This window comes from Agrilus planipennis, unplaced genomic scaffold (assembly GCF_000699045.2).
Source record: "Agrilus planipennis isolate EAB-ADULT unplaced genomic scaffold, Apla_2.0 scaffold24, whole genome shotgun sequence".
NCBI classification, from domain to species: Eukaryota; Metazoa; Arthropoda; class Insecta; order Coleoptera; family Buprestidae; genus Agrilus; species Agrilus planipennis.
Genome location: NW_020439076.1, coordinates 1,994,818 through 2,021,387, shown reverse-complemented (window position 1 = coordinate 2,021,387; position 26,570 = coordinate 1,994,818). Strand labels below are relative to the sequence as shown.

Sequence of the window (26,570 nt, the reverse complement as noted above, 5' to 3'; positions counted from 1 at the left end):
AAGAAGTCACTTCTATGCTCGCGAACGGTTAATTTAGAAATTCGAAAAAGGTTGCTATAGGTGTATGTTTGGAGCTCGGCGCTGTACGGGTGCGAAACATGGACGGTAAGCACGGCGGAAAGAATGGGTTAGAAACGTTCGAAATGTGGTGTTACCGGCGAATGATGAGGATACCGGGGATAGAGAGGGTTAGAAATGAAAAGGTATTAGAAAAAATCGGAGAACAGAGAAATCAATGAAAAACACGCGAGGTAGGCTGGTAGTATACCTTTTCAGAAATGAAGACCCATTAGAGGCAGAAACAAGTGTTAAGAGTTAATGAATAAAAATTTTTTTTTCTCGAAATTTTTAATAATTGTTTTGATTTTTTTAAAATTTTCCGCGTATTTTGAGGCCTCTTTGCCATTGGGCGCAGAACATTTGTTCTATGAGAGATATGAAAAAAGTCAGCAATATTTTTTTTTGCAAAATGGCCCTGTGAAAAAGTATTATTGAATTTTTTTCCACATCTTTCATATTTCCCGAGATAATCGAATTTGCAATTGTGTTTACGGATTTCCTTTCCCCCCTATGCCGGGCAGATAACTTTCATTTACATATTCGTCATCCTCACGAAATTTCCGATAAAATGACCTGTGTTTCAATTATTTTTTTTTATTAGATATAAGGTACTCTTCAGCCATTTACCTCATTTGAGTGGACTACTTAGAATATGGGTAGTTCTACAAACTAAGGAATTTTCGGCGGCTCATCTAAAATATCCTGAATATTTGTTACAAACTAATTTATTTGTAAAACTAACCTATGTCTAGTTGGTCTCTAAAAATAATTTACATTTAAAATTATTTTCTTGACGAAATTACTATTCAAAGTGCCAAATTCTCAGGAACCTGCAGTGTCCCTCAAACAAAATATAATCAAAAGTGTACTGTGATTTATTTACTACCACATTGAGGACAAAAATGAAACCAAAATAAAGAAGTACTTATTATATGTTCTTGCCTGGGAGATATATTATCATTTGACGAAATTACTATTCAAAGTGCCAAATTCTCAGGAACCTGCAGTGTCCCTCAAACAAAATCTAATCAAAAGTGTAATGTGATTTATTTACTACCACATTGAGGACAAAAATGAAACCAAAATAAAGAAGTACTTATTATATGTTCTTGCCTGGGAGACATATTATCATTTTATTGTCGTAAAAATATTATAAAATCCTTTTCCAAAATTTGTCCCAACGGTTTTATATCAGGATCCTGTTCAATGTAAAATAAGTAAATATTCAATATTCTATTAACCGAGAGACGTTGTCGTTCAGTTGAGTTAATTGTACCTACGAAAGGGGCAAAGAATACCACCTATTTTTTTGCACCTAGCGTGTTGTTCAGTCAGCCTGGCACAATCAAAAGAGGAAGTCGCGTCGTAATCAGTCGAGTTCACAGGATCCTGGTAAGATATTTACATACTAAATAAATATATAATATGGTAATTTTAGCGTTTTGATATGTAATTTGCTTACACCAAGGCTTAGTTCTGCTTAATTTTGGTTGAATGTTTTTTAATCGATGTTTTTTTTAATATTATTTAAAAATTCTCAGGAACCTGGTCTCAGGATCCTGTCAAATTGAGACCCAGAATACTAAGAACTATCCAGGGTCCTGAGAAGTTTATATTTAAATGCTGTTTGTGTGCAAGATAATTTGCAACTTTTTAGCTATACACTATAAAGTCAGAATAATAAAACGAACGATAGTGTAGTTACATACAAAACTTCGATAGTTTAAAAAAATTAAAATTAAAAGAAAAATGCAGAAACCAAAGAATAAACAGACTAAGGAGGAAATATTAGAAAAAAAAGGATAGCTGAAAAATTGAGATATGAAAAAATAAATAGTGATCCTGACAGATTAGCGGCTGAAAAAGAAAAAAAAAGCAAGAGTATAAAAAATTGAGAGAAACTGGCAAAAAAACTAGTATCTGAAATGTCGGCTCGTGAAAAAAGACAAGCTCGCAAAAATTGGAGGCAATAATCAGACAAATCTTACAAAAAACAAGTCTATGGCCAACATGACAAGTCAATTTGTTATTTAAAAAGTAGATTTCGGTTGGTTTTATTATTTTTTTCCTCAGTTTCTTGGTTACACTCTCAGTTTCCTGCCGCTTGATTTCCTTGAAATGGCCATAAATCCAAAATTTTAAAATATTTTGACTGTTCCACTTAACATAAGACGTTGTATTCTTGATAATAGACTAAATTTCGCAATTAGAATGTACAAAAAATGTTGGGCCGAAATCAGACTCAGTTTCGTCCTTAGTTTGTAGAATAACCCATATACGACCTTATGATGATGACATATTGATCTTCACTATTTTAGCCATTATAAGATAAACAGATTTTGTTAAATTATGATGAATTTCGCGGGCCGGACAAATGTTTTGGCGGGCCGCATTTGGTGCGCAGGCTGCGAGTTGACCCGCCCCTGTTTTAAACCCTTCCACTATAATTTTTCGTTTTGTCGCGATTGTTGACAATGGTACAGCGCCACTGATGTACAGAAACTCATCCGATCTCGCTTTGACGATAATAAATAAAAGTTGTTTACAATCCTCTTTCGAGAACGAGAGAGAGAGTGGGCGCTGTCACCCCCGTAATTCCGCGCTCCCGACCCAGAAGACGCCGCATCCGCGCCGCCTGGACCGACCGGTCGTCGCGGATTTTCATTTATCACGGCCCTTTTGCCAGCCAAGCAAGGCACTTCATGTGAAATTGAGTGCCAGATCATATACGTCCGTTGACAACTAAAGCAGAAATTATGGACGAATAAAGCTCGACTTTCCCGATTTAATGAACATAACATAACGTACTTTGTTGTGAAATATGCGACTTTGGTTTTTGGTGGAGGAGCCGAACACGAGAACTTTTTGCCATTTAACATTTTTGTTTTGCTCCGTGAGTCAAATCAACGAACTTCTTTTCAATTTGCTCGTATCGGATAGTGGTTTCGTAATCATACAAGCATGAGCTAAATTATACTACGATCTATTTGTTCGTATAGATACTGCTATACAGAAATCAGTTTTCTATAGTTATTTGGAAATATAATTAATTTAATCTAATACTGGAAACGAATTTATATAATTTAGGATAGCTTAGTCAACAATTTATGCAACAATTTCAATTAGCTAATGGATAAAAACAATTTATTTACTCAAACAATATTTTATTTGTAAATAATAGATAATTTAATGAAATATAATAATAATATTACTAGCCTGCCTTATAATATAATTGGCGAACGTTGAAAGGCCCAGAACCATCACAAGGCGAGTGACGCCGGCAGCCGCCTCACCGCCTTGCATTATCTGCTTCTTCGTTTTTTTGGATTCGACCCCTGATTATTACTGATTCCGCTTTTTAAACGGTTGCTAATTGACCTACTAACCCAGTAGATAAGTAGGTGTTAGTTCGCGGTTTTAAATAGATATAAAATTTAGAATGTACGAACTTTGTACCAGTGACCTAAATAAGAATTTATGGACAAAACAATACACTGTCGTCGTATGTTTGCAAATTTTTTGTTGGCTATTGAGAATAATAGAAATTAGTTGTTTTCTGCTGTTGTTTCAAAACCTGATGTTCATTTTTAAAACTACTACCTCGAAGTCTGCATTCGATTCGGAAATTTTAATTGAAACTGGGGTAGAATTAATTCAGGGATCTATTGATGAAACGGCAGGCGTTCTGGAGTTTTTGCCATCTTTTTGTTTTTAATCTATTGAACGAGTTTTGAATCGTCTCATCTTCTTTGCCCGGAGTCTTTGTAACCAGTATGAGAGAGGAAAGGCCTTTGTTTCAGTTTGCTTTATTTCATATATGCAGAAGCAGCGGGGTCTTGATTAAACCCGAATCCCAACGCTAGCGTATCAGATATTGAACAAATAATTTTTTTGTTTGAAATCGTCTCTACTAAACAATGAATGAATATTTTCCGTATCTATCTCAATAGATATGCAAGCACAAACCGGAATCTTTTCAAGGCCCAAATTATTATTGAAACATACCAGCCGCTCGGCTGATGCTTCATTAGGTTGAAAAAAAAACTACATTAACTAAATGATGCCGCAAGAAGTACAAAAGTTATAATCAAAGGACTTCTTGCTTTTGTGAATGAAATGCGTTTATGTATAAATCATTTTGTTTTGCCATGATGTATTTCAGTGTATATATTATCGGAAATGTATGAAATCTAGGAATTGTATACAATTCCTAGGAAATGTATACAATTCGAATGCTATTTAGGACATGTATGAAATATTGCTTCAAAGATTTTTTAATACACACATATCCTGGAAACGTACGCATTTCCTAGGAATTGTATGAAATTCCGATATTGTACTAGGAAATGTATAAACCTAATGTTTTCTGTGAATAAAATACTCGAAAATATTAGCCAGGGCAGGGGTATTGAATAAACTTCAATCTGTCTTAAGTCTATCTAACCGAACAATGACGTCACTAATGCATATACATCTCCATTATTGTTGCCTATTTTATGTCATAGACCGTCAAATATTGTTTTTCAACGTTCGATAACATTGCTTCATTATTATTTCCGCGCCCAACATATATAGTCAAAGCGATCAGCGTATTCACCTCTAAAACATACTAAAAATTCATATGCATTGGTGACGTCATTGTTTGGTTAGGTAGATTTATGGCAGATTAAAGTTTATTTAGTGCCCCTGCTCGCCGGAGGCGGGCTGATATGTTAGAGTATTTTATTCGCAGAAAGCATTAGTTTTATATATTTCCTAGTACAATATCGGAATTTCATACAATTCCTAGGAATAATGTACAATTTACAGATTTAGCACATTAACGTGACACAAACGCTATCAAACCTGATTCTACTAATCCAAAATTATTTTTCTGTTTAACAACACTGAGTACTTTAAAATAACTCGAAGTGGCCCATATGCATACGTAATCCTAAAATGTAGCATCGTGCTACAGATGGCGTTTACTGCGCCATTTGTAGTATTTTCTAAAACTGAGTACTTTGTCACAAATGTATTCAAATTGGTGTATTATATTAATGTGATTCTGTGGTTTGTGTTGTTTAAACGACAATTTGTTTTGTGTCCCTTTATTCATCTCGTGTTGATGTTTCGTTTTGTAGTTCTTATGTAAAGGAATCCGGTAGGTATACATTTGGTGACGCTAGAGAGGGTCTTTTTTGTCTTTTGGCTGATCGAAGTAATTCCCCAACTTAATTCGTGCATTGAATGTACTTCAAATGCTGATTTTTTTAGTAGTCTTCCGTTTACCATTAGAACGAAAAAAATTGGGGAATATCTTCAGCCAGCCTAAGACAAAAGAGACCCTCTAGTGGCACCAGGTGTATATTACATTCCTTGCACGTGTGGAAAAATTTACATAGGAACTACAAAACGATCCATCAACGCAAGAATAAAAGAACACAAAGCAAATTCCTTACGTAGTATTTCAACACTCCCTGAACCGGTGCATAAAATTATGAAGAATATGGTTTTCTCCAATGAAAAATTACAAATGTCGTTAATAGCTTCGTCTAAGCTACTATATAATATCTAATTATTCTCCCAAATTCCATTCGCATCTACGATTGTATGTAATGGGCAAACTGTTTTTAATTTCGCCAGTCTACTATGGTAGATTGTGGCGAGAGCATTGTTGTGTAGTGTGTAAGTAAGTAGATGCTTCTGAAAGTGATTATGAGACTGCAGTTTCGTACACTGCATACGAACGTGTAGAGTGATTTTGATGGAGTTGTTCCGGAATTCCGTTAATTAATGAATTTCAGCTTCCTCCAACTAATGCAGCAAATAGAGGCAGTCGTACGTACACGTCCTTGCATATATGCATGGTACTACTGTACACTCGCGCACCTTCAAACATAAGTTCTCACAAAACGTCTAGTGGTATAATTCTGTTGCTTGGAACGTAGCTACATTTGTGAAACACTCGAGGGTTGATTACAATTCACGGCGTTTTTTAGTCTCTAATATTAAATTTCCATCAAGATGGTTACCATCCACTTACCTTAAGAGTTCTCGAGCGCTCTCTGAACCCGCTATCACGAGTAAGTAATACTTTACTCGGGGATTGTACCTATCTTTTCTGGGGAAAGTGCATAAAACATAAATAGGAAGACTTTGACGTTCTCTTTAGTGAATCAACTGCTTTTTTATTTTGTTTCCTTTGTTGGTTAAAGTTTGGTGACATTTTAGGTTTTTATCATAACATAAAAACAAATGTCTCTACAATATGACTATAGTAACATGTTTTTGAAGCTAGATCGAAGATGGTGTCGGTATCGATCTCCTGCGGCATTCCTTCATAACAATATGATCTTAGTGGGCACTTTTTAATGTTCGCATTCCAAATATTGTTTTTAGAATAATTTTTAGTGCCTGTTATGTATCATGGACGCTAGGGTTAAATGATAATTTTAATCTTTTTAAATTTGTGTGAAAAAATCCGCCACTTATTCTTCGTAATTATTTATTCACTGTTCTTGTGTTATTATTTGTGTTGTTTTAATTCTGTGTAAATTTGAGACTAACAATGTCTTAGATTGTGTTGAAATATAAATCCAAGTTTTCGTTGTTAAAAGTTGTAAAGTTCGTACATTTTTCATCGTTATTATTCTAGTGCCCGATGGACTTTAAGAACTTCTGCAAGATGTCTATTTTAATAATTAGTACAACTTTCTTGTACCAGGAGACTTAACTAACAAAGTTACGTTTCCTTCCTGCAGTTTGTCAGGAAGTGTTTCTATAGTTATTGCTTTTAAAATTAAGCAGCAGATTGCTTTCTTTATACAACCATTTGTATTTTTTTTTAAATAATTTTCATTATTTTTTGATATCAATTAATACCATTTGCATTACGAATGAAATACAAATAATTTATTTTTCTTTTGTTACAGGTGAGTAAATTTCCGTTTTCTTAACACCTAAGATTCTATTAATGGATCCGGTAAGTAAATAGATGGAAGCTTTAACAAATTTTTTTGTCTAATATTTTTTCGTTTTTAACACCAATGGATAGATAGCGTTATTACGATAACTATTTGTGTTACAATACTACAATAATTTTCTGACGTATCACCCATGTCCTATTTCATTGTGCAACTATTAATTATGAGTTAATAGTTGTTAGTCTTAAATTGTTAAGAATTTATTATATGATCATCACTTTACAATACTTATTTGTTTTGGTAAATTTCTAGATGATGGCCTTCGGAGGTGGGGGTGGGTGGGAGCGAAAGAGGGTGATCACCTGAGTAAAACCCCATAAAAAATTTGCGTCGGTCTCACCCCCCATAAAAAGTTGTGGGGGTTGAAAGTTGATTATTTTGACAATTTTCATACACTATAATTCAAATAAAATTCAATAAAAAAAATATTTTCAAGCGNAATAAAATTCAATAAAATAATTATTTTCACGCGGGTGGAGGTGGGGGATGGAAAGAGGGTGGTCACTTGAACAAAACCCGATAACCTAACCTAACCTAACCTACCCTATGTGTTTTATATAACATTCTCAATATTTTTATGTATTTTTCATTAGTTTTACTTTTGAATATTGTTTAAGAATGACTATATAAATATTTACATGCCTAGAAATGTATAAAAATTAGCATATTTATTAACATTGAACCCCCATAACTTTTTATGGGGCTGAGACCGCCACAAACTTTTTATGGTACAGTGGTGTGGGAGACCTCCTCCTTCGACCCCCCCCCCACCCCGAAGAGGAACTTTACCTTTGTTTTTTGTGCATCTGATGTAACATACGATAATAATCTCTCATATACGTATACAAAATGCATATGTGTATAAGTTTGGGAATAATTTATTGGAGCAATTTGAATTCTCATTCTCCTTCAACTGGGTCGTTTTAAAGAAAATGAAAGAAGAATGACCGACAAGTTTTCCGGCTAAGATTGCAGAATGCATCCTTATATTATGCAGAAGTGAATCGGGTCAATGTTGACTTTTGCTAGTGTAAGGCATGTGAAATATTGTATCTGATTTATGTATATTAGTTTTACCTCTGACCCGACGGCTCCGCGTTCCTTATTTATTTATGTATGTTATGTATGAACTTGCGTACGTCTTGCATGGAAATCGTTGGACAAAAATTATTTATCGTCTTGAATAATTTATTATGGTTAAAAAATGTACTGCTGGACCAACGAGACATGGTCCCTCGGATTGTAACGCCTACTAATGCGCATTGAACGATTGCTATTCTTGTGTCAAGGTAAATAATCATTTAAGTTCAGCTCTTTTTCGAGCTAAGAACTTGATGCACACTAATTGGCCCGACTGTACTTTTCATAATCAATATAGTGGACGGCTAGAAAAACAGATTAAAAAAGTATGTACGCGAACGATTAATTTAGAAATTCGAAAAAGGTTGTTGAAGGTGTATGTTTGGAGCGCGACGCTGTACGGGTGCGAAACATGGACAAAGAAAAGGTTAGAAACGTTCAAAGATTTATGAGGATACCGTGGATAGAGAGAGAAGGTTAGAAATGAAGATGTATTAGAAATAAGGAAAAAATTGACGAGATAAGTTGGTAGGACACCTTCTCAAGTATAAAGGTCTAGTCAGAGACATATTACAGGCAGAAACAGGAGTTAAGAAGAGTAGAGGTAGACTTAGATTAGATTACTGTTCACAAATGGTTAAGGATGTTGGGATGTTCTAGTATTAGGGAAATGTGAAGATTAGCTCAGGATAGGAACGAGTAGAGGTGCGTGTCCAACCAGTCTTAAGACTTATGATGATGAAGGGTGGAATAAATAGTGTGTTCCCAATGGTTACCCCCTTGTGCATTTCGGTATTTTTTCCGAGCGCGAGCGACGTCCTTTTCTAGCCGAATGCGGTTCTCGTTTCTTATCTGCACCGTAAGTAAAAAAGTTAAAGACTACCTCTCGATGGTTCAGCTGTACTTTCCTGAATTTTTGCAAATAGGGAAACCTTCTGAAAAGAACCTTAACAGAAAGTGGTAATAATGAACAATAACAAAAACCAAAAGGTTACATGAAAACCTTAGTTCTGTTTCTGTTTGTTGAATCCTGATGTTGTTTTCAAACTTCTTGCGGTTCGTAAAATATATCTTGCATTTTCACAAATCTAATATATTTTAAAATTCAAAGTTGATCTTCTGATTTATATTTGATATATTTTTTAAATAAGTATATAGTTTGCTTTTAAAACCTTTTTATTGTTTTACATGTGTGCTTTTATCAGTTTTATTTTATTTGCAATTGAGTCAAAATTAGAGATGGGTCGGGTACGTGGTTCGGATTTGGTACTCGGCAGATCCGGCATTTTTTTAAAGATCTATCCTGGTATTGGATAATTACAAGTTAAATGTATATATTTCAAGATTTCTTTTGTGTTTACTTACTAACTAGGATAAGAAGTTATAACCATCATAGTATAGCATCATCATCAATATCGTTCAAACCATTCAAGCTATCTTTATCTGTCGAACTTTTATCAGTCTATATCAATTTCCATAATATTTTCAATTATCAAGTAACAACAATAATACAGTTAATCATTTCGATTAAGTTAAGTCAGTTTGTATATAGTGTAAAGTACGTTATTAAATGTATGTATCATAAAAAGACTATCATTCCATCTCAAAATCGACATCAACATATTAATATCAGGCAAAACTACCCTAATCGTAGTAAATTATTGTTAGGGAATTAAAAACATGGTCCTTCGAGCCGGATTTTTCTAAAAAACTATAAGTGATACTTCAATAACGAAAAACCTACCTAATGAAAATTGGCTTTTAAGACTGTGCTGCGATAGGTTGTTTGTCCTTATTTGTAGTATTTATTGTTTACTGTACTAAATTATTTGTTATTTCGTTATAATTGTTGTGTGTACTTTTTCTCGTGAACAAGAACCTTCTTTTATTAAACTTGTGTCTTGTAAATCTCTTCATTGTGGTTGTAAAAAGGTCCTAATGGCTATGGTATGGTTTACTTATTCTTTATCGATCCCATATTTTCAATTTCGTTTTTGTAGAATTGAGTAGATTTATGTTACAGTTCTTGGGTGAATTCAATTTTATTTGGCAACTTAATAATATAAAAACGCATTATGCCTTAGCATGTGATAGAAATTTGCATGATGTTTATTACAAAATGGTAATTATTTAAGGACGTACCTACTTGCTTTGTAAACCCTTTGTATCGGTGAAACACTGTTCGAATTTGCATTTTGCCGAAATCGTTTAAAAGTTTGATGAAGTACTTACCGTCGCAATCGTGAATTTTGTTTAAAATGTAACATTGTGATTGTGAATGTTTATTAATAATCGTATAATTATATATATAAATTAAAATTAAACCAACACGGTTTCCTTTTATATTTTTATTTTTAATCATACTACAAACGACCCTCGTAATTAATGTGTTATGAATGCATGGAAGTTGAATTATTGAAATATGTTTCTCCTGAAGAAAGCCAAGAAGATAGCAGAAGTTTATCAGCATGATCGTCGAATGGTTTGCTGTATTTTTTTATTTGTTTTATTGTACCATTTTTTATAATATCCTTTCATTCTTTTTCGTTTAAGGATGTAAGGATTCAAAATTAATTTTATATATTCAGAAGCTAGAAACATGATCCATGTAGATTCATGTACTTACTGAATTGTATGTAACATTTATGGTACGATCTCTTAAATAATATATACTCTTAATTTAAGTTAGTTTTATTTTTTATCTGAATATCCTTTTTTCATTTGCATTTATATCATTTGAAGGTCTATATTTTTCAGCTGTGTTGTAAATACAGTAACTAAAACAAAAACCAAAAATAATGATAATATAATAATAATGGTTCAACGTTGAGAAAAATGTATTTAAAATAAGGTATAAGGCATTATTTTTATATTTAAGTAGAACTGCTTCAAGAAAGTCACTTCTATGCTTGGCTGATTATCTTTGGACATTTCTGTCTTTCATTACAGCCATGTACGAATTCCTTTTATGCTAGCAGTGGGTCAGATGTTTATAAAATAAAATCAATAAAATATACCGCACCCTTCCTGACTCTAAATGATGGAAATGTATTTCAAGCCCTTTTGAAACCACTCCCTATACAAATTAAACGACTTCAATACTTCTTAACTTTCTGAATGAATTTTTCATTTACTGAATCTTTTGCCAGCCGCAAAAAAGATTCCTGAAAGAAAACTCTGAAACCAGCAAATTAATTTTTGTTTGCATTTGAAATGAGTAGGCAGGTTTAATTAATTGCATTAATGAAAAAGCAGATAGCGTTATTGGAAAATTAAAAAAGTCTGTATCAATGCATAAATGCTGTAAAAGCAGTATTTTAATTTTTGACGTTAAAATTGTTTTGGTTTTTTGTTTTTCATTTTAAGGATAATAAAAAGTTGAGAGAATTTTTGCTAAAGGTGCGTATACATGTTCGAGATGCGGCGATGAGAGAACGGGGAAGTGACGCGCGGTAAACGGTCTCGGTTTGTCCCAAAACTATTCGGAGTCGTATCCGTTTTAAGTAGATATTTTAGGACGAATGAATTTCATTTGAAATGGACGTTATTTATGCCCATTTGAGGGCATGACCTTCGGTCGGTTTCGTTCAGAGTTGGTTCGCCTTGTCTAGAACGTGCTAGAACGTGTTCGTGCTCAGGTGTGTACGCACCTTTAGAGATTCAAAACATTGAAGAATCGAATAGAAAATTAATACATATACATTTTTCTTTCAAATTCAAGTATCTATACTTGCGTTTACTGTTCGATATTGGAATAATATTCCAAAATTCCTTATTTATATTATTTATTTGTTGCTTATTTCAATAAAGAGATAAATGTAGTAATTGTTTTTTTTACTTACGGTATATATACCTACAGTTTCTCAGCGTAATTTCTTTATTAAATAAATGCCATTAACGTTTATTGTGCGTTTAAACTGTGTTGCTACCCACAGCAGTTGTTCTACATTTTCATATTGCTTCTGTATAAGTAACTTTTGTGATAAAACTTGTCCCAAAACGAAAATTTTGGCCTCTGGTTATATCTCAAAATACAGTTTTTACTTTTACGAGGCGTCGAAATGTAAGTAAACTTTCTTTACAACCCGATGCGGGGTACTAAAAACTTTTATTTCTCGTATATTATCCAATTTTTTCAGCATTCATGTATGTATGAACGGTTACCCTTTTTATAGGTAAAATGTAAAACTGAAATAATCGTGTTATAAGCAAGAACGATAATCGATAGTATTGATTGGCATCTGGGTATAAAATTTAGTCTGCATTTGGCAAGAAAAATAAACGTAGGTAGAAATACTTCCTGTGTTACGTACTTTTTTATTATTTTTTTTTTGTTCGTTAATATCTTTGCAAAAGCTAGCAAACTAAACTTTCGTCGTTTTTCAGGTTAATTAAATAAAAATGGCTGACAAAAAAAAGAACATCCCCGAACAGAAACTTAAAGCCTTCTCGATCGGCACCATGGCGAAAAGAAAACTCTCAAAGAGAGAGCTAGAAGACCTGCGAAAGAAAGAGGAAGAAAAAGCAGTTGCCCATGTCTTTCAGGAATTTGTTGAAACATTCCAAGAAGTACCATCGAATGGATCGAAAGCATGGGTGAAAGCAGGTACTTACGACGCCGGTGCCAGAAAGGAAGACACTAGAGAGAAAGGCAAACTATACAAACCCCAATCAAAAATTACCATCCCCCAAGATGTGGTGTCTTCAGTTGAGAGGGCTCAAGCAACAGCTCGAATATTGGCAACTGACAAACCTGAACGTTTAGGTAGAAAGAAGGCACCAGAGAAATCGAATCTAGAAGCGTTCAAAGAGGAATTGAGAAGAATCCAAGAAGAACGGGAGGAAAGGCACAAGTATAAGAGTGTTGCCAAAGCATCAGTGGAAAGTGAAATGAGTTTACTTTTAAAATCGGAAGATCTCGAAAGCGATCTTACAACAACGAATCTATTTCTTAGAAATTTGAATCCGAAAGTCACTGAACAGCAATTAATGGAAATATTCGGGCGATATGGACCGTTAGCCAGCATCAAAATTATTTGGCCACGATCTGAAGAAGAAAAGGCTAAAGGAAGTAATTGTGGTTTTGTAGCCTACATGGCGCGTAAAGATGCGGAAAGAGCCCTTAGAAATTTAAATGAGAAGGAAATATCCGGTAGTGATATTAAACTGGGTTGGGGAAAACCTGTAATACTACCACCATTTCCTATCTATATTCCTCCACCTTTAATGGAATTGTCTATGCCCCCGCCACCTTCAGGACTTCCTTTCAACGCTCAACCGATTGCTCAAGATCGCGATATTCTACCAAAGACTCAAGATGAACTTAATCAAATCCTTTATAGAGCCGTTGTGAAGGTGGTTATGCCGAAAGACAGAGCACTATTGATTTTGATTAACAGAATGGTAGAATTTGTTGTCAGAGAAGGTCCTATGTTCGAAGCTATGATAATGAATAGGGAAATCAATAATCCGATGTTCCGCTTCCTCTTTGAAAACCAAAGTCCTTCGCATATTTACTACAGATGGAAAGTATTTTCCATTACTCACGGGGAATCACAAAGGGAGTGGTCGAACAAAGAATTTAGAATGTTCAAAGAGGGATCGATATGGAAGCCGCCAGTAAAAAATTGTTACACGACTGGTATGCCTGACGATTTGGTCGACGATGACGGTGGAAAGGATTCGGCCAAGGCGTCTCTTTCTAAGAGTGAGAGAGATCGTCTTGAGCATCTGATTCGTCACTTGACTCCTGAAACGAAAAAAATAGGAGAAGTGATGGTATTCTGTATCGATCATGCGGAAGCAGCAGAAGAAGTTTCCGAATGTATCAAAGAATCGCTCTCGAACGAGTCCACCATAATTACAAAGAAGATTGCTAGACTGTATCTTCTCTCAGACATCCTTCATAATTGTGGAGTTAAGGTGAATAAAGCATCCTTCTATAGAAGAGCCATTGAAACTAGACTGGTGGATATTATGCGTTATTTGAAACAAACCTATGACAAGTTAGAAGGACGGTTGCAAGCCGAAGGTTTTAAAGCCAGAATTTATCGAACAATGAAAGCTTGGGAAGACTCGATCTACCCAAAAGATTTTATGAGAGAGATAGAAAACGCATTTCTAGGATTAGAGAAAGAGGTTAAAAAGCCTGATCCTGACCTTGGCGACGATATAGACGGTGATCCTTTGCAGGATGCTCACGAAACTGACGAGGACACGCCGATGGACGGTGCAGCTCTTTTAAAAGGTGCTCTAAAGCAGCAGCAACAACAACATCAACAACAGTTTATGAGAAGTCCTACCCCTGGTGGAGATACAGATATAGACGGCGAAGAAATTCAAGACATGGATGAAAACGTGAAACAGGACGGTTCAGCGAAATCGGCTCCACCGTCTTCTTTATCAGGATTTATCTTGTCCAAATGGGAAACTGTTGATCCCGAACAAGTAGAAGCACAAGCTATGACGACCAGTAAATGGGATTTACTGGAAAGTGACAATAGTCAGGACAGCCCAAATCAAAATTCAAACGACAATTCTGAATTTAGGGAGGTGCAAGAGAAGCGTCGAACAAAACTAAGAGAAATCGAAGTGAAAGTGGTGCAATACCAAGACGAATTAGAATCCGGTTCTCGAAATCTGAGATCCGGATGGACTGTGCAACAGCAAGTTCAGCATTACAGAAGGAAACTCCTGAAAAAGTACGAAGACGAGATAACGAATGAAACTGATAAAGAAGTGGACGATAAAAGTGAAAAGGGTAAGACAGATTACGATAAAAGCGAGAGGGGTGGCGCAAGCTCAGACGATTCTTATTATAAAAGCTCGAGTGCGAAAAAGAAGAAAAAGCGCAAGCGCAGCAATTCTAGACATAGATCGAAATCTAGATCTCCGTCTCGTAAAAGAAAGGGAAATAGTCCACCTTCTGCTAGAAAAAGGCGTAGTTCGCCGGAATCTTCTAGGTCTAGAGGGCATCGGGATAGATCACTATCACCCTACAGTTCTCCACGAACTTCTTCAGCTCGTTCATCAAGACATAGCATAAAATCACCGTCTCCGGTCAAGTATCGATCACCTTCGCCCAGGAGATACCGCGATACCACTCGTGAAACCAGAAAGCATAAACATAAACATAGATATTAGTAATAAAATATTTATTTACACATAATATGTATGACAGTTTAGGTTTGTGCTAAATAGATAAATATTGTAATCGCCATTGAATTATTAAATGCTTGTGTTTGATGATAAATATTGATCGATTTTTTAATGTTTAGGTAATTATCGTCTATCAAATAAGTATAAATAAAACCTGATTTAATGTAGCATGTCACTAATTAACTGTTGTATGTGGTAATTAATAATTACGAACGTTTGGGTTGAATAAACCAATTACCCATATCAAAATCGAATTCTTTTATTTCCATTCAGTCAGTCACCTTCAATAAAAACGTTTGTCAGGTTTCCTTCAAATTTATCATTTATGTAGAACACCTACTCACTAAAAGTAAAAGTCCGGTCCTGAAGGAGGGCAATACCCGCCATGTTATCGACGGCAATAAACAAAATCGTTACTGTGCCATCTTTTCTTTATTTGATGTTTACAGTGGGAAAGCAAAAGTTTTCACTTCCTTGGAAAATGTGTTTGGGACCATTGATCAGTAGGCTGAATTATTAAGGGCGTTTTATGGAACTTTTATGTTGCCAACCTTTATCTTGATGGCTTTACTTGTATCGTATGTCTTTTAGTTAACGGATTTCCTCACGACTTCCTACAACTTTATGTTTCAACTCACCGCGTAGCACACTACATATAAAAGTTGCCTTAGCTCTTTTATATGTAACTTATGTACATTTCAAATTCGTTTATTAATAGAAACAATACAATCGAGAAAAATTTGAAAATGTAAAAGGCTAGTTATCATCATCATCATAAGGATGTCAGTCCTAAGACTGGTTATACATGCACCTCCACTCCTTCCTATCCTGAGCTAATCTTTGCATTTTCCTAAAACTAGAACATTTCACATCCTTAACTATTTGCGTTGTTCTCTGTTTTCCTATTCTTTCTAATACCTCTTCATTTCTGACCTCTATCCACGTACCTATCCTCATCATTCACCGGTAACACCACATTTCGAATGCTTCTAACCTTTCCTTTTCCACTTTTTCCGTCTATGTTTCGCACCCGTACAGCGCAGCTCTCCAAACGTACGGCTTTAAAAGGTTAGTACTCTCTACTTGTTCCTATCTTGGGTCAATCTTCCTGTATCTCGAAAACCCACTACATCCCTTAATATTTGCAAACTGTAATGTAATGTAGGTCTATCTTTGTCCCTTTTAATTCCCGATTCTGTTTCCAATTTGTCTCCAACTAGCCTATTTCTTATAAACATCTATAATGCTCTTTGTTCTCCTATTGTCTCTAATATCTCTTCATTTCTGACCTTTAATAGGTATCCACTGTATTTTTAGCATCTTCCTATAACACCACAAACGCTTCTAATATAATAACGATAATTTTTGCAAATTATTGAACAAACTGGATCATTTTACATTCCATTGTGTATGACAAATGTGTTAAATATAGTAAACGCAAAAAGTAGTAAAAAAGTCCTTTTTTCTCAAAAATTTGAAGCAAAATTCAATCAAAAACAACAAAGTTTTACCAATTTTTAAAACTATCAAAAATCACACACCTAATTTTTCATCACGTAAAAGAAAATAAGAAGGAAATGACAGAAAGAAAAATGAAGAGATTCTAACGAGGGTTGATGACGCTTAACTCTTATTTAAATTTATTGTGAACTAGTCGTCAATTGAATGGGAATTGAACCTGGTTGTTGACTTCCAGCGGAAATATCGATATTGTTGCGCCTAAATGTCCATCTAATGCGTATATTTAAAAATGGATGTTTCTATTTTTGTCTTTTAATTTAGAAACCTTTCTTACAATATGAGCAATAACTCACCAAAGTTTCATCGCAATCTGAGAATGGCTACATTAGTGAATAGCGTCTCAAACCCAGGATTGATGGCCGTGGTCTAGGATTGATATTATCCTTCTTGGGTGAGAACACAGATGGATTCATTAATCCGATTGTACCACAGCGATATTCACTAAGATTTCGCTACCTTCCCTGTCCTAAAGATTATTACCACTGCTGTTGGCGAAACGTCGGATAAACTACTCCATCGGTACTCCCGAAGGAGAAGAATCAATCCTAAATCACGACTATTAAATCCAAATGCGATCCGTAAAAGCCTTAGCATTTTTTGGTGAATTTTGTCGCCCTCGAACAATAAATTGCGAGACATGGATTTAGTAATCAATAGAAATGTAGATTACTAAAAGCTTTCTACTAAAGTAATTTATTAGGGGCTTTAATAAAAACCCTTCATTTGTAGCATTCACGAATACGTATCTTATAATAATTTTCATTACTTTACATTCGTTTCAAGGTAGTAATAAAGCGTAGAAGAAGTCGTCTAGACGTTTTTTTGTGGATATGTTTAATGAAAATATGATTGTAATCAAAAGAAGAATATAGTGGAAACGGAATTTGTACCTACTGCTTGAATTCCTGTGTCAACATGTTAACAGTAAGTTTGTAATTACTAACTTCTGCTTGTGTTAATTAATTTCGTTGTTAAGTCGGCGGAGAATTATTTGCGAGTTACCGATTCAATTCGTTCTGTAAAATGGCTTATGATATTCCGTTAAATTAGGAATATTTTGTTTTAAATCTTTGTGACGGGTACAATTCCTTTTCCTTCTTTAACAAATCTGAACGTCATAAAATGTAGGGGTAATCAGGAAGTAAGAGACATCGAAAGAAATTGCACTTATCTCATTCCGTCAAGGCAACAACAACTTGAAATGCTTTCCTTTTAGTCGAACTAAAAACTTCTGAAGTAAGTATACAGTTTCTTGCTGAAATGTCAGACGTGATTTTCTCTCGTATGTCACGTATTTATCCTTTCTTGCAACAATAAATTATAAAGAACACTATTGCAGCAACTGTGGAAAACCAAGCCAAATCAAATAGCAAAATTATTTAATTGTTGATATTAAAGTCATTTTGATAGACAGTGAGGAAAGGGCAGATAGGTGGAAATAATAATTATGGAGAACCTATACGCAGGCCGTGAGTTAGGATATATATATTAGAGAAGGAAGATAGTGTGGAGATGGATGAGCTAGGTTATCCCATAATGAGAGAAGAGTTCGATGTAGCATTAAAAAACTTAAAGAATAATAAGGCGCCAGGTGTATATGGGATACAGGGTGAAATTCTAAAACATGCAGGACAAGAGGTTAGAGATCGTATGTTTAAGTCACATTACGAAACGGGGAAGTTCCAGAGCATTATAAACGAAACGTGGTAGTAACCGTACCTAAAAAGAGGGACGCGGATAGGTGCGAGACAATTAAAACAATTAGCTTACCTTCTCATGCGTCAAAAATCTTAACTAGAATTGTACAGAGAAGGATGGAGAAAAGGGCTGAAGGACTATTAGGGGAAGATCAGTTTGAGTTTAAAATAAAGAGGAACGCGGGAGGCCACTCTAACTTTACGGGGAACAATAGAGAAAACCATAGAAAAAAGAAAGACTGCGTACATAGAATTTGTAAACGTTAAATGGAACAAGATGTTAAATGTACTTAAAAATGTAGGGATGAGTTACAAAGATAGAAGTTAGGAGGGTAGAGGTAAACCTAGATTAGATTACTGTTCGCATATAGTTAAGGATGTGGGTTGTTCTAGTTTTGGTTAAATGCGAAGATTAGCTCAGGAATGGAAAGAGTGGAGGTGCGTCTCCAACCAGTCTTAGGACTTGCGACCTTATGATGATCATTAACGTCAAGCAATTTGCAGAAGCGTATTAAGCTACTTGGCTTGATGACTCAATACCTAAAATTTTGGCATAGGCCCACAAATTTTGCATCTTGAGCAAGTAGAGTAACTTCGCTCAAGCGGGGCTCGTAACTCAAAGAGAAATAAAAAATTTTGACTGTTAGAGTGAAGATAGTGATAATCGTCTTCACTTAAAAATATTAAATTAAAGTTCTTCTTCATGAGGTTGCTACATGAATAAATGAATAACTGAAAAAAAATCGGTTGTCTGTAAAGTCGGTTTACTGACGATAGTTGAACGTGACAACGTCATAAGAAAATACTGATGGAATGGTTTCATTTTTCAAAAGAAAATTTTAATTTTATTTGTTTGATAGATATTTTGTATGGATATAGAGAAGGAGGCAAATAGAAATGTATTATTGTATAGCAGCTGTCCACGCGGACGCAATGCTCACTCAAGTAGGAGAGAGACAGATGTCGAACGCTGCCGAACGCGGAGGCCGATTGTGTCTCTTTGTCGCTCGTTCCGCGCTCTCGCTTGCACTTCAAACCTTAAATGGAACGCCTCAGAGCGAGGTAATGCCGCATGAGTCATGTTTTTTCGTTCCATCGAATTATAAGACGTTGTCACGTCAAAAACGTTAGGGCGTCTTAATCTTCACCTATTTTTCAATGTTATTTGACTTGAAAGAACTGCTTGATTATTAAAATTTGAACATTCCCGTAGAACTATAATTTTTCCGATAGGTAATTGACTTCAATGAATTTATTGTTACAAACATATCTCCGTTTGCTCCATTCCGGAATGTTATGGCGTAATTGAAATAGTGACGTCCAAGACGAAATGCCTTTCCGCTTGTTCTTTTTGTTGTTTTTTTGCGACTTTTTTGTGAGATGAACCTTTATACTTTTCAAACGTCGCATCGTCGTTGTTTGTTAAACAACACCGGATGAAAAATGCGCTCCTCCCTCGGGAGAGAAAGAGAGAGAACATTTGATTTGCATGTAAATTTAAATCTGGAACATAGATTGATCGTTTGGTATGCTGCCACTATTTGCTACTAACACAATTCATTCCTTTCTGCCGCTGGGATTTATTTCTCATTGTAGGTAGGTGCCTCATGGGCAGGTACCTCCGTGAATTTAAAGAAGCAACGTCGTTATCTTGGAATAATTACGTAAATATAAATCCGTCTGTTTTGAAATCAGTTTTAAATGAACAAAGTCATTTAAGTAGTCGTTATTCTTAATATTTTTCTTTTTGAAAAGTTGGGACTTCGATCTCATTTCCGAACTTTCAAGTTCACTTTCTATGTAAACTCGCAGTTTAGCAAATTAATAATAACTAGGTATTATTTTTTGTTATTTAGAATTTGGTAATCGATTCGAAAAACTTTAACGCATACCAGACTAAAAAAATCGCGAACATTGTGTGACATTATGTACACAAGATGCATTTACATACTAATTCTATCACTATGTATGAATTTTAAAAACTAAATAATTTTCTTCTCGCTGTTCTGCTATTTCTCCACAATATTTCTATCATCCCTTTTGGACCATCCTTTCCCTTCTCATTTTTTGTACATTTCCTGTTATTCTACACCTCTCAAAAATATGTTGGAGCATCTCTGGTTCCAGTTTACACATCCTACATATTTTCTTCTCTTCTTCTTCCCAGTCTGAATCTTGCTGTTAAAATTAATTCGTTTCTACTCTTTGACCTTTCCTCTTTTAATTAATTTGGTTTCTCCTTCCTTTCTTTCCATATTTTCTTGTATTCCTGTGCGAATTAGAAATTTATTTTTTGCTTATCAATGTCTTTAGTTAAACTTTCCAGCTCTGTCTATACACTTTTTTCTACTTCTGTGTAGTGCGTGATCGTCGATTTGTGATTTTCTTTTTTCCAGTTTGAATATTTGATAAGGTATATTGTCTTTAACTTTTATACATTCTTTTGATAACAAATTGTCTTCTAAATTTAACACTTTTGCTTCGTACCTTAAAGCTCTATGAATATTTTATGTCCAATTTTTCTATTCTTGGAATCCATCTTACGTATTTGTCTTGAATACTTTCAATCTTTTTTTCTTTTTTACCACCCCTATATTTCCGCTTCATACAATAATATACTCTACCAATGTCTCGAATAGGAACGTTCTTTTTTCCAAGTCTCTTTAAGATTACTTTCTTCTATTCTCCATACTTTTCCCATTACTACCCCTATTGCTTCCTATTCTTTTTTATGTATCCACCTACTCCCATTATTTTTTTGTAGTATGAATTCTGGCTAGTTGAATTTCTTCGATTATTTTTCCTTCCCACTGGAAGTCAATTTCTTCCTCTTGATTTTTTCCCTTAAAATTTTTGACTATTTGTATCTAATTCTAGACCTTTTTGATTTATTTTTAAGTAAAAACCAGTTGAATAAATATGTAAATAGTGCATGTACCTCTTCTTTCGATTATACAAAAAAGGTTAGTGTGCTGCACTAGATATATGAAGCAATTTGGTACACGTGCCAGAAGCTCTAGAAAAGCATTAAGTCGTTTTCTTTAGGACATTCATTACTTCACCTTCACATACCATTAAATATACAATATATCTAGCGTCACGGGGGTGAGTTGTGGGCGTGGTTTGTTAGAACAAATTGACTAAGGAACTGTCGAAGATAAGCCATTTTCTCCGCTATTTTCTCGTAGACGGAAAAAAATTGTCTTCCTTTATTGAAATACCGAAACGACCGACGAGACGAGAACGCGTCAACATAGAAAAGAAGGGTGCTAATCAAAATAAATCAATTAAAATGGACTTAGATGTTGAGGGAGTTCGCCAAACAAACTTGCTCGTTCGGGGCAATTAAAGAGATTACCAGAATGGTCCCTAATGATCTTTCCATTCGAAAAATTAGGATGATAAAGTAATTAGAAGACCAATTAACTAAATGTCCAATCTTTCAAGCGATTTAATTGGATGACAGTAAAAATTTGCGGTTAACAAGGCCTTAGCATTAATTACTTTTAATTATGCATTTATAATTTGACTATTTTTGTGATATGCCTACAGGAAAACGGATTTCAAACGAAAACATATTTAAAATATAAATAAATTTTTCAAAATTGAAAATCTATATATACAAAAGAAAGTCTTGTTAGTTACACTATTTATAACTCAAGAACGGCTGAACCGATTTGACTGAAAATTGGTGGGAAGGTAGCTTACAACCAGGAGACGGACATAGGATACTTTTTTATACCGTTCCCGTGGAAGTTGACATAAAACGTGCTATAAGAAAACGCAACTGACATGGAATAACGAAACGCAACTGACAGCAAAACGAAAAATTTATCAGTCTAGCCGTTCATTTGTTAAAAATGGTATAACAAAAATTCAATCTCTGTTGGGGGGAAGGAGTGGTGAAGAGGAGTTGCAATGTTTAAATAGAACATGAATTGGTAGTTAAAAGGTTTTATGGAGAAACAACTAGCGGGGAAAAGCTAGTATATTTATATTTATCAGTTTTGATTTGTAGGATTTCAATGTTTTAAAATTCTAACATTCTGTCATATCCCCTGTTCTGACCATAATTGTTCAATGTTAATTTTTATAATATATTTATATGTATTATTGTAGTACCTATATGAGTTTACTAAAAGTATTTCGTCTTCAATTTAGATTTGTTAGAGACATTTGCTGTGTCTATTTTTAAACATTATTACGCTCTAGGTCAAAATATCTGTCCTCGTTGGAATAATATTCCTAGCTGTTTAGTTACACCAAGATTATCCTTTTAATTTACGTGTAACATAGTCAATTACTGTGCAATTAACATTCCTCCTTCCAGATAGCATGTAGGTTAAGTTAAAAGCTGAGTTATTAATAATCCCCGCTCATATTCAAGGGCGAGAAGTACTGATAGCTCAATGAATAATTCAATAACAGTAAATTGGTGTCCACAACGCATTCGAAAAGACGTGAGTGAGGTTCTATGGCATCAGCCCATATCTACTTTGTTAAAGTTAACCAGTGGAAACGGTCGAAAAATAATAATGGTATGCTGCAAGGTTTCTTTCTTGTTTTTGCGCAAATTCTATATTTACGTTGCTTCTTATACTTCCCAAAACTTCCTTCTCCATTTAGTCTTAGTTCTTGGTCGTCTTTTGCTTCTAGTAGTTGTTGCCATGATTCTATAATGTGCTTCTTTTTCATAAAACGGTTCTATTGTTTCCAGATTTTGTTTTTTTTTCCATTTTCTTTTTTTTACATGTTTACTATGAAATCTAAGTACCTTTTAATACTTGCCAGAGCTCTTGTAATAAAATTTTGCCGTCATATAATCGTAAAACTCAGAAGGGCTTTTTGGATTCAGCTTTTTACCCTTCTCGTACATATAAATCATCCTTTCGTTGTACGTGTAGTTTTAAATTGGATCTTATATCAACCGTAATGGCCCTTCGCAACAAAAAATTGTCAGCCCTAACACAAGTGTGTATTGTATATATACATGCAAGCGTATATGTGTCTGGGTATGTAAATGCAAGCAGCAAGTCTCTTATGTGAACGCATAAAAAACGACTTCAATCTCTCTCGTTGCGAAAACATAACTTCCGCTTCCCTGTTGGATCTTCTTCCAGGAATTTCTCGTTGGAACTAATCAAATTTTTTTTGTAGCGACATCGACCAACCGCTGCGAAATGACATTCATTCAATGCGCTTGTTTGTGTAACGATGTGGAAAAGCAAATTCAATTCAATTGTTTCTTAAGGAGTTTAGACCTCCAAAACTGATCGCAGATAGTGGTAGAAGGGATTGTGATTTTGGTTTGGGAAGATCCAGGAAATCGTACTGAAAAGAAAATAGGTCCTAAGGTTAGCATCAAAATCGGATTCAGTCTTAAAATAAGCAGCCAGAGCGAGCTGACAGTAATATAGTAAAAATTAGCGTTGCAGCAGACCTCTGCTTCCACTTCCACATTTACGGAAGTTCTGCGTACTTTTTCACATCAGCTTCCGCATCTACTTCCGCATTTTTATGACGGAAACTTACTGGAACTTAACAAAATCGTATTGCCTGAACTTGAACGTTTTAAAAACACAATTTAAATGGAATTGCTCGCTGCAACGTTGTATGTTAGGCAGGTACTTGCGCCAGCATTCAACAAATAACTTTATAATAGTTTAAAGTCCAAATCTGTTTCCTAGTGTTTCGTATGTTGATATTTTACAAGTTTTATTATTCTTTAATCTAAATCTAATCCTGGACTTCCAGCTACCCCTTAACAGTTCTCTTAATAATTCCATTTCAAAAAAAAAAAGCTGACACTATAGCATTTATTTATTTTATATAGTTTGTTCAGGGTTGTAGGTTTTAAGTTGAAAGTGCAATTTTGAAATCAAAAATAAGTCCAATTTGGAATTATTTTATTGATATTAATGATACAAGTACCAAATGCAAAATTATACCAAAAATGGGCGCATGACCACTGCATTTAATTAAAACGTCACCTAAAGTCATTAGCACTTCCGCATTCGTATCCGCATCCGCGAATATTTACTATTTACTTCCGTTTCCGTTTCTGTTATGACACTTCTGTTGCAAAGAAGTCGTAAGTATACGCACTTCCTATTTCGTTGTCGGCTCTAGGTATTGTACGTTGATTTTGCGAATCCCGGCTGCAGGTATTCGATCCACTACCCTTAAAATATTCGCAGTACGAAAGTAGCTACTCTAGACACAAATTCGGTATTCAAAACTAAATTTTTAATATTACCGAACTAAGCAACTCCCCAATAATAAAACAAAATGTTTGTCTCGTAATAACGCACTGCTGGCGAAAAGCTAGTTTATGTTGAACATTTTTTTTTTCGGTAAACGCCATTGTTTTAGTGCGACTGAAATTTTACGGCAACATGAAAACGTTCCCATGTCTGATCGTAAACCTCTTAGGCGTATGGAACGAAAATATTTGTTTCAGCCTTTACTGCCAACACAATAGATGTAAAAAATTATCGGCATAGTTAAATTACCGCAAACCTACACCGCACAGCCGTAATATAATATGGGAACATGCAATTTCCATGAACCGATATTTCTCCACCGAACATTGATATTACCTCACTTTAATGTCTGTCGTCAATAAAGTTGTGGCGGAAAGATGTATATTTTTTGTAAATATTTAATACTTTTTCTTAAGTTCTCTTTAATATTCTTTTAAATTTATTTTTGAATCACTTCAAATATTATTTTAATGCTTTTCTACTTCTTATCTTGTGCATACCTTGATTTCCTTTCAATCTAAACTCTATCGTTCTCTCAATCACTTTTACCTACATAGAAACCCAACTTTAACCATACCTGCATGCATTCTCATACTAGTACATTGTATCTAGTTTTACCCTTAGTTGCTTTCTCTTGAATTCTATACTGTTTAATTGTACGCATTTCTATAATCCAGTATCTTCAACCTCACTCTCACTACTTTTCCTTTTAGAACATTCTACTAAATTTACTAACAACCCTGTCCTATAAATACTCGGAAAAATTCCTATCTGTACAACCGAGCGGCATGGCCTAGACAGTTTTAACCGATTCAGTCGGTAACGCTTGAAATTTTTGGTTACGATAAATTTTGTCCGTTGGAATATATATACATATATAGGTAATTGCAAATATGAATTTTTGCAATCGGGTAGTTTGTGATTTATTAAGGGAAAATTTTAGAACATTCGCCTTATACGCCATTGCCAATGAATTCGATTTTTACCTTCAACAATTGAAAAGCTATTCTGACTACTCGGCTTCCTATATGCAAAACGGTCGGATCTCGTTACTGTATACTTCTAGTTTGAATTATTAAAATGTAGGAGAATACAAAACGAATAATAAAACACATTTTATTGATAGTTCCATGTCATTCCTATCCTGGGAATATAGCATCTGATGTTTTACGACTAACTACATACGTATATCACATGTAAGAGAAAATGTCTAAATCGGATGTCTCAAGACTCAAGATCGGTGTGAACCTTATTCAAAATCTAAATAAAATTGTAAACTGATATCAACCTTGTTCGTAATTTGAGAATTTTGGCTCACTGAAAGGGGGTAGAAACCATATATAGAAACTAACAGTTACCAGGAGAGTTTGAAATGTAACACTTCTTGTGGCTGTTATATACATTACAGTAAAGTTCACTTATAAAAAGTCATGTGATGGGCAAAATTATCCTTGGTCTTGGTCTTGGAAAAATGTAAGACCAAAACCGAATGAACAAGACCAAGACAATCACCAAGACCGAATAAACAAGGGCAAGATCAAATACGCAAGACTAAACAAAAAATTATTATTTCCGGTGGATTTATGAGTTAAACCATTTCAAACAACTTTGATATATATTTTTTTCTTAGAACAAAACATTTTTAGTATATGAAATTTTCAGTTTGCTTTACGAAATTTTAACACTTAATATAAAAAAATAAAACTTTGCCATTGTTTGCAAAAAAAGATCATCTACAATCTATTTACATAAAGGTGTATGTTTGGAGCACGGCGCTATACGGGTGCGAAACATGGACAGTGGGCACGGCGGAAAAGAAAAGGTTA

The 26,570-nt window shown here is 34.6% G+C and overlaps 2 protein-coding genes across 2 annotated transcripts in view; both read left to right on the top strand.

Annotated features, from left to right (window-relative positions):
• Positions 1–26,570, top strand: part of LOC108741866 (furin-like protease 2) — a gene marked incomplete in the record, with an annotated part of 465,880 nt that overhangs the window by 117,118 nt on the left and 322,192 nt on the right.
• LOC108741877 (U2 snRNP-associated SURP motif-containing protein) lies at positions 9,658–15,512 on the top strand. The gene is made up of 2 exons (XM_018476847.1): positions 9,658–9,677; positions 12,492–15,512. Exon 2 carries the CDS (start codon positions 12,507–12,509, stop codon positions 15,246–15,248), a length of 2,742 nt encoding a protein of 913 aa, XP_018332349.1. The 5' UTR covers positions 9,658–9,677; positions 12,492–12,506; the 3' UTR covers positions 15,249–15,512.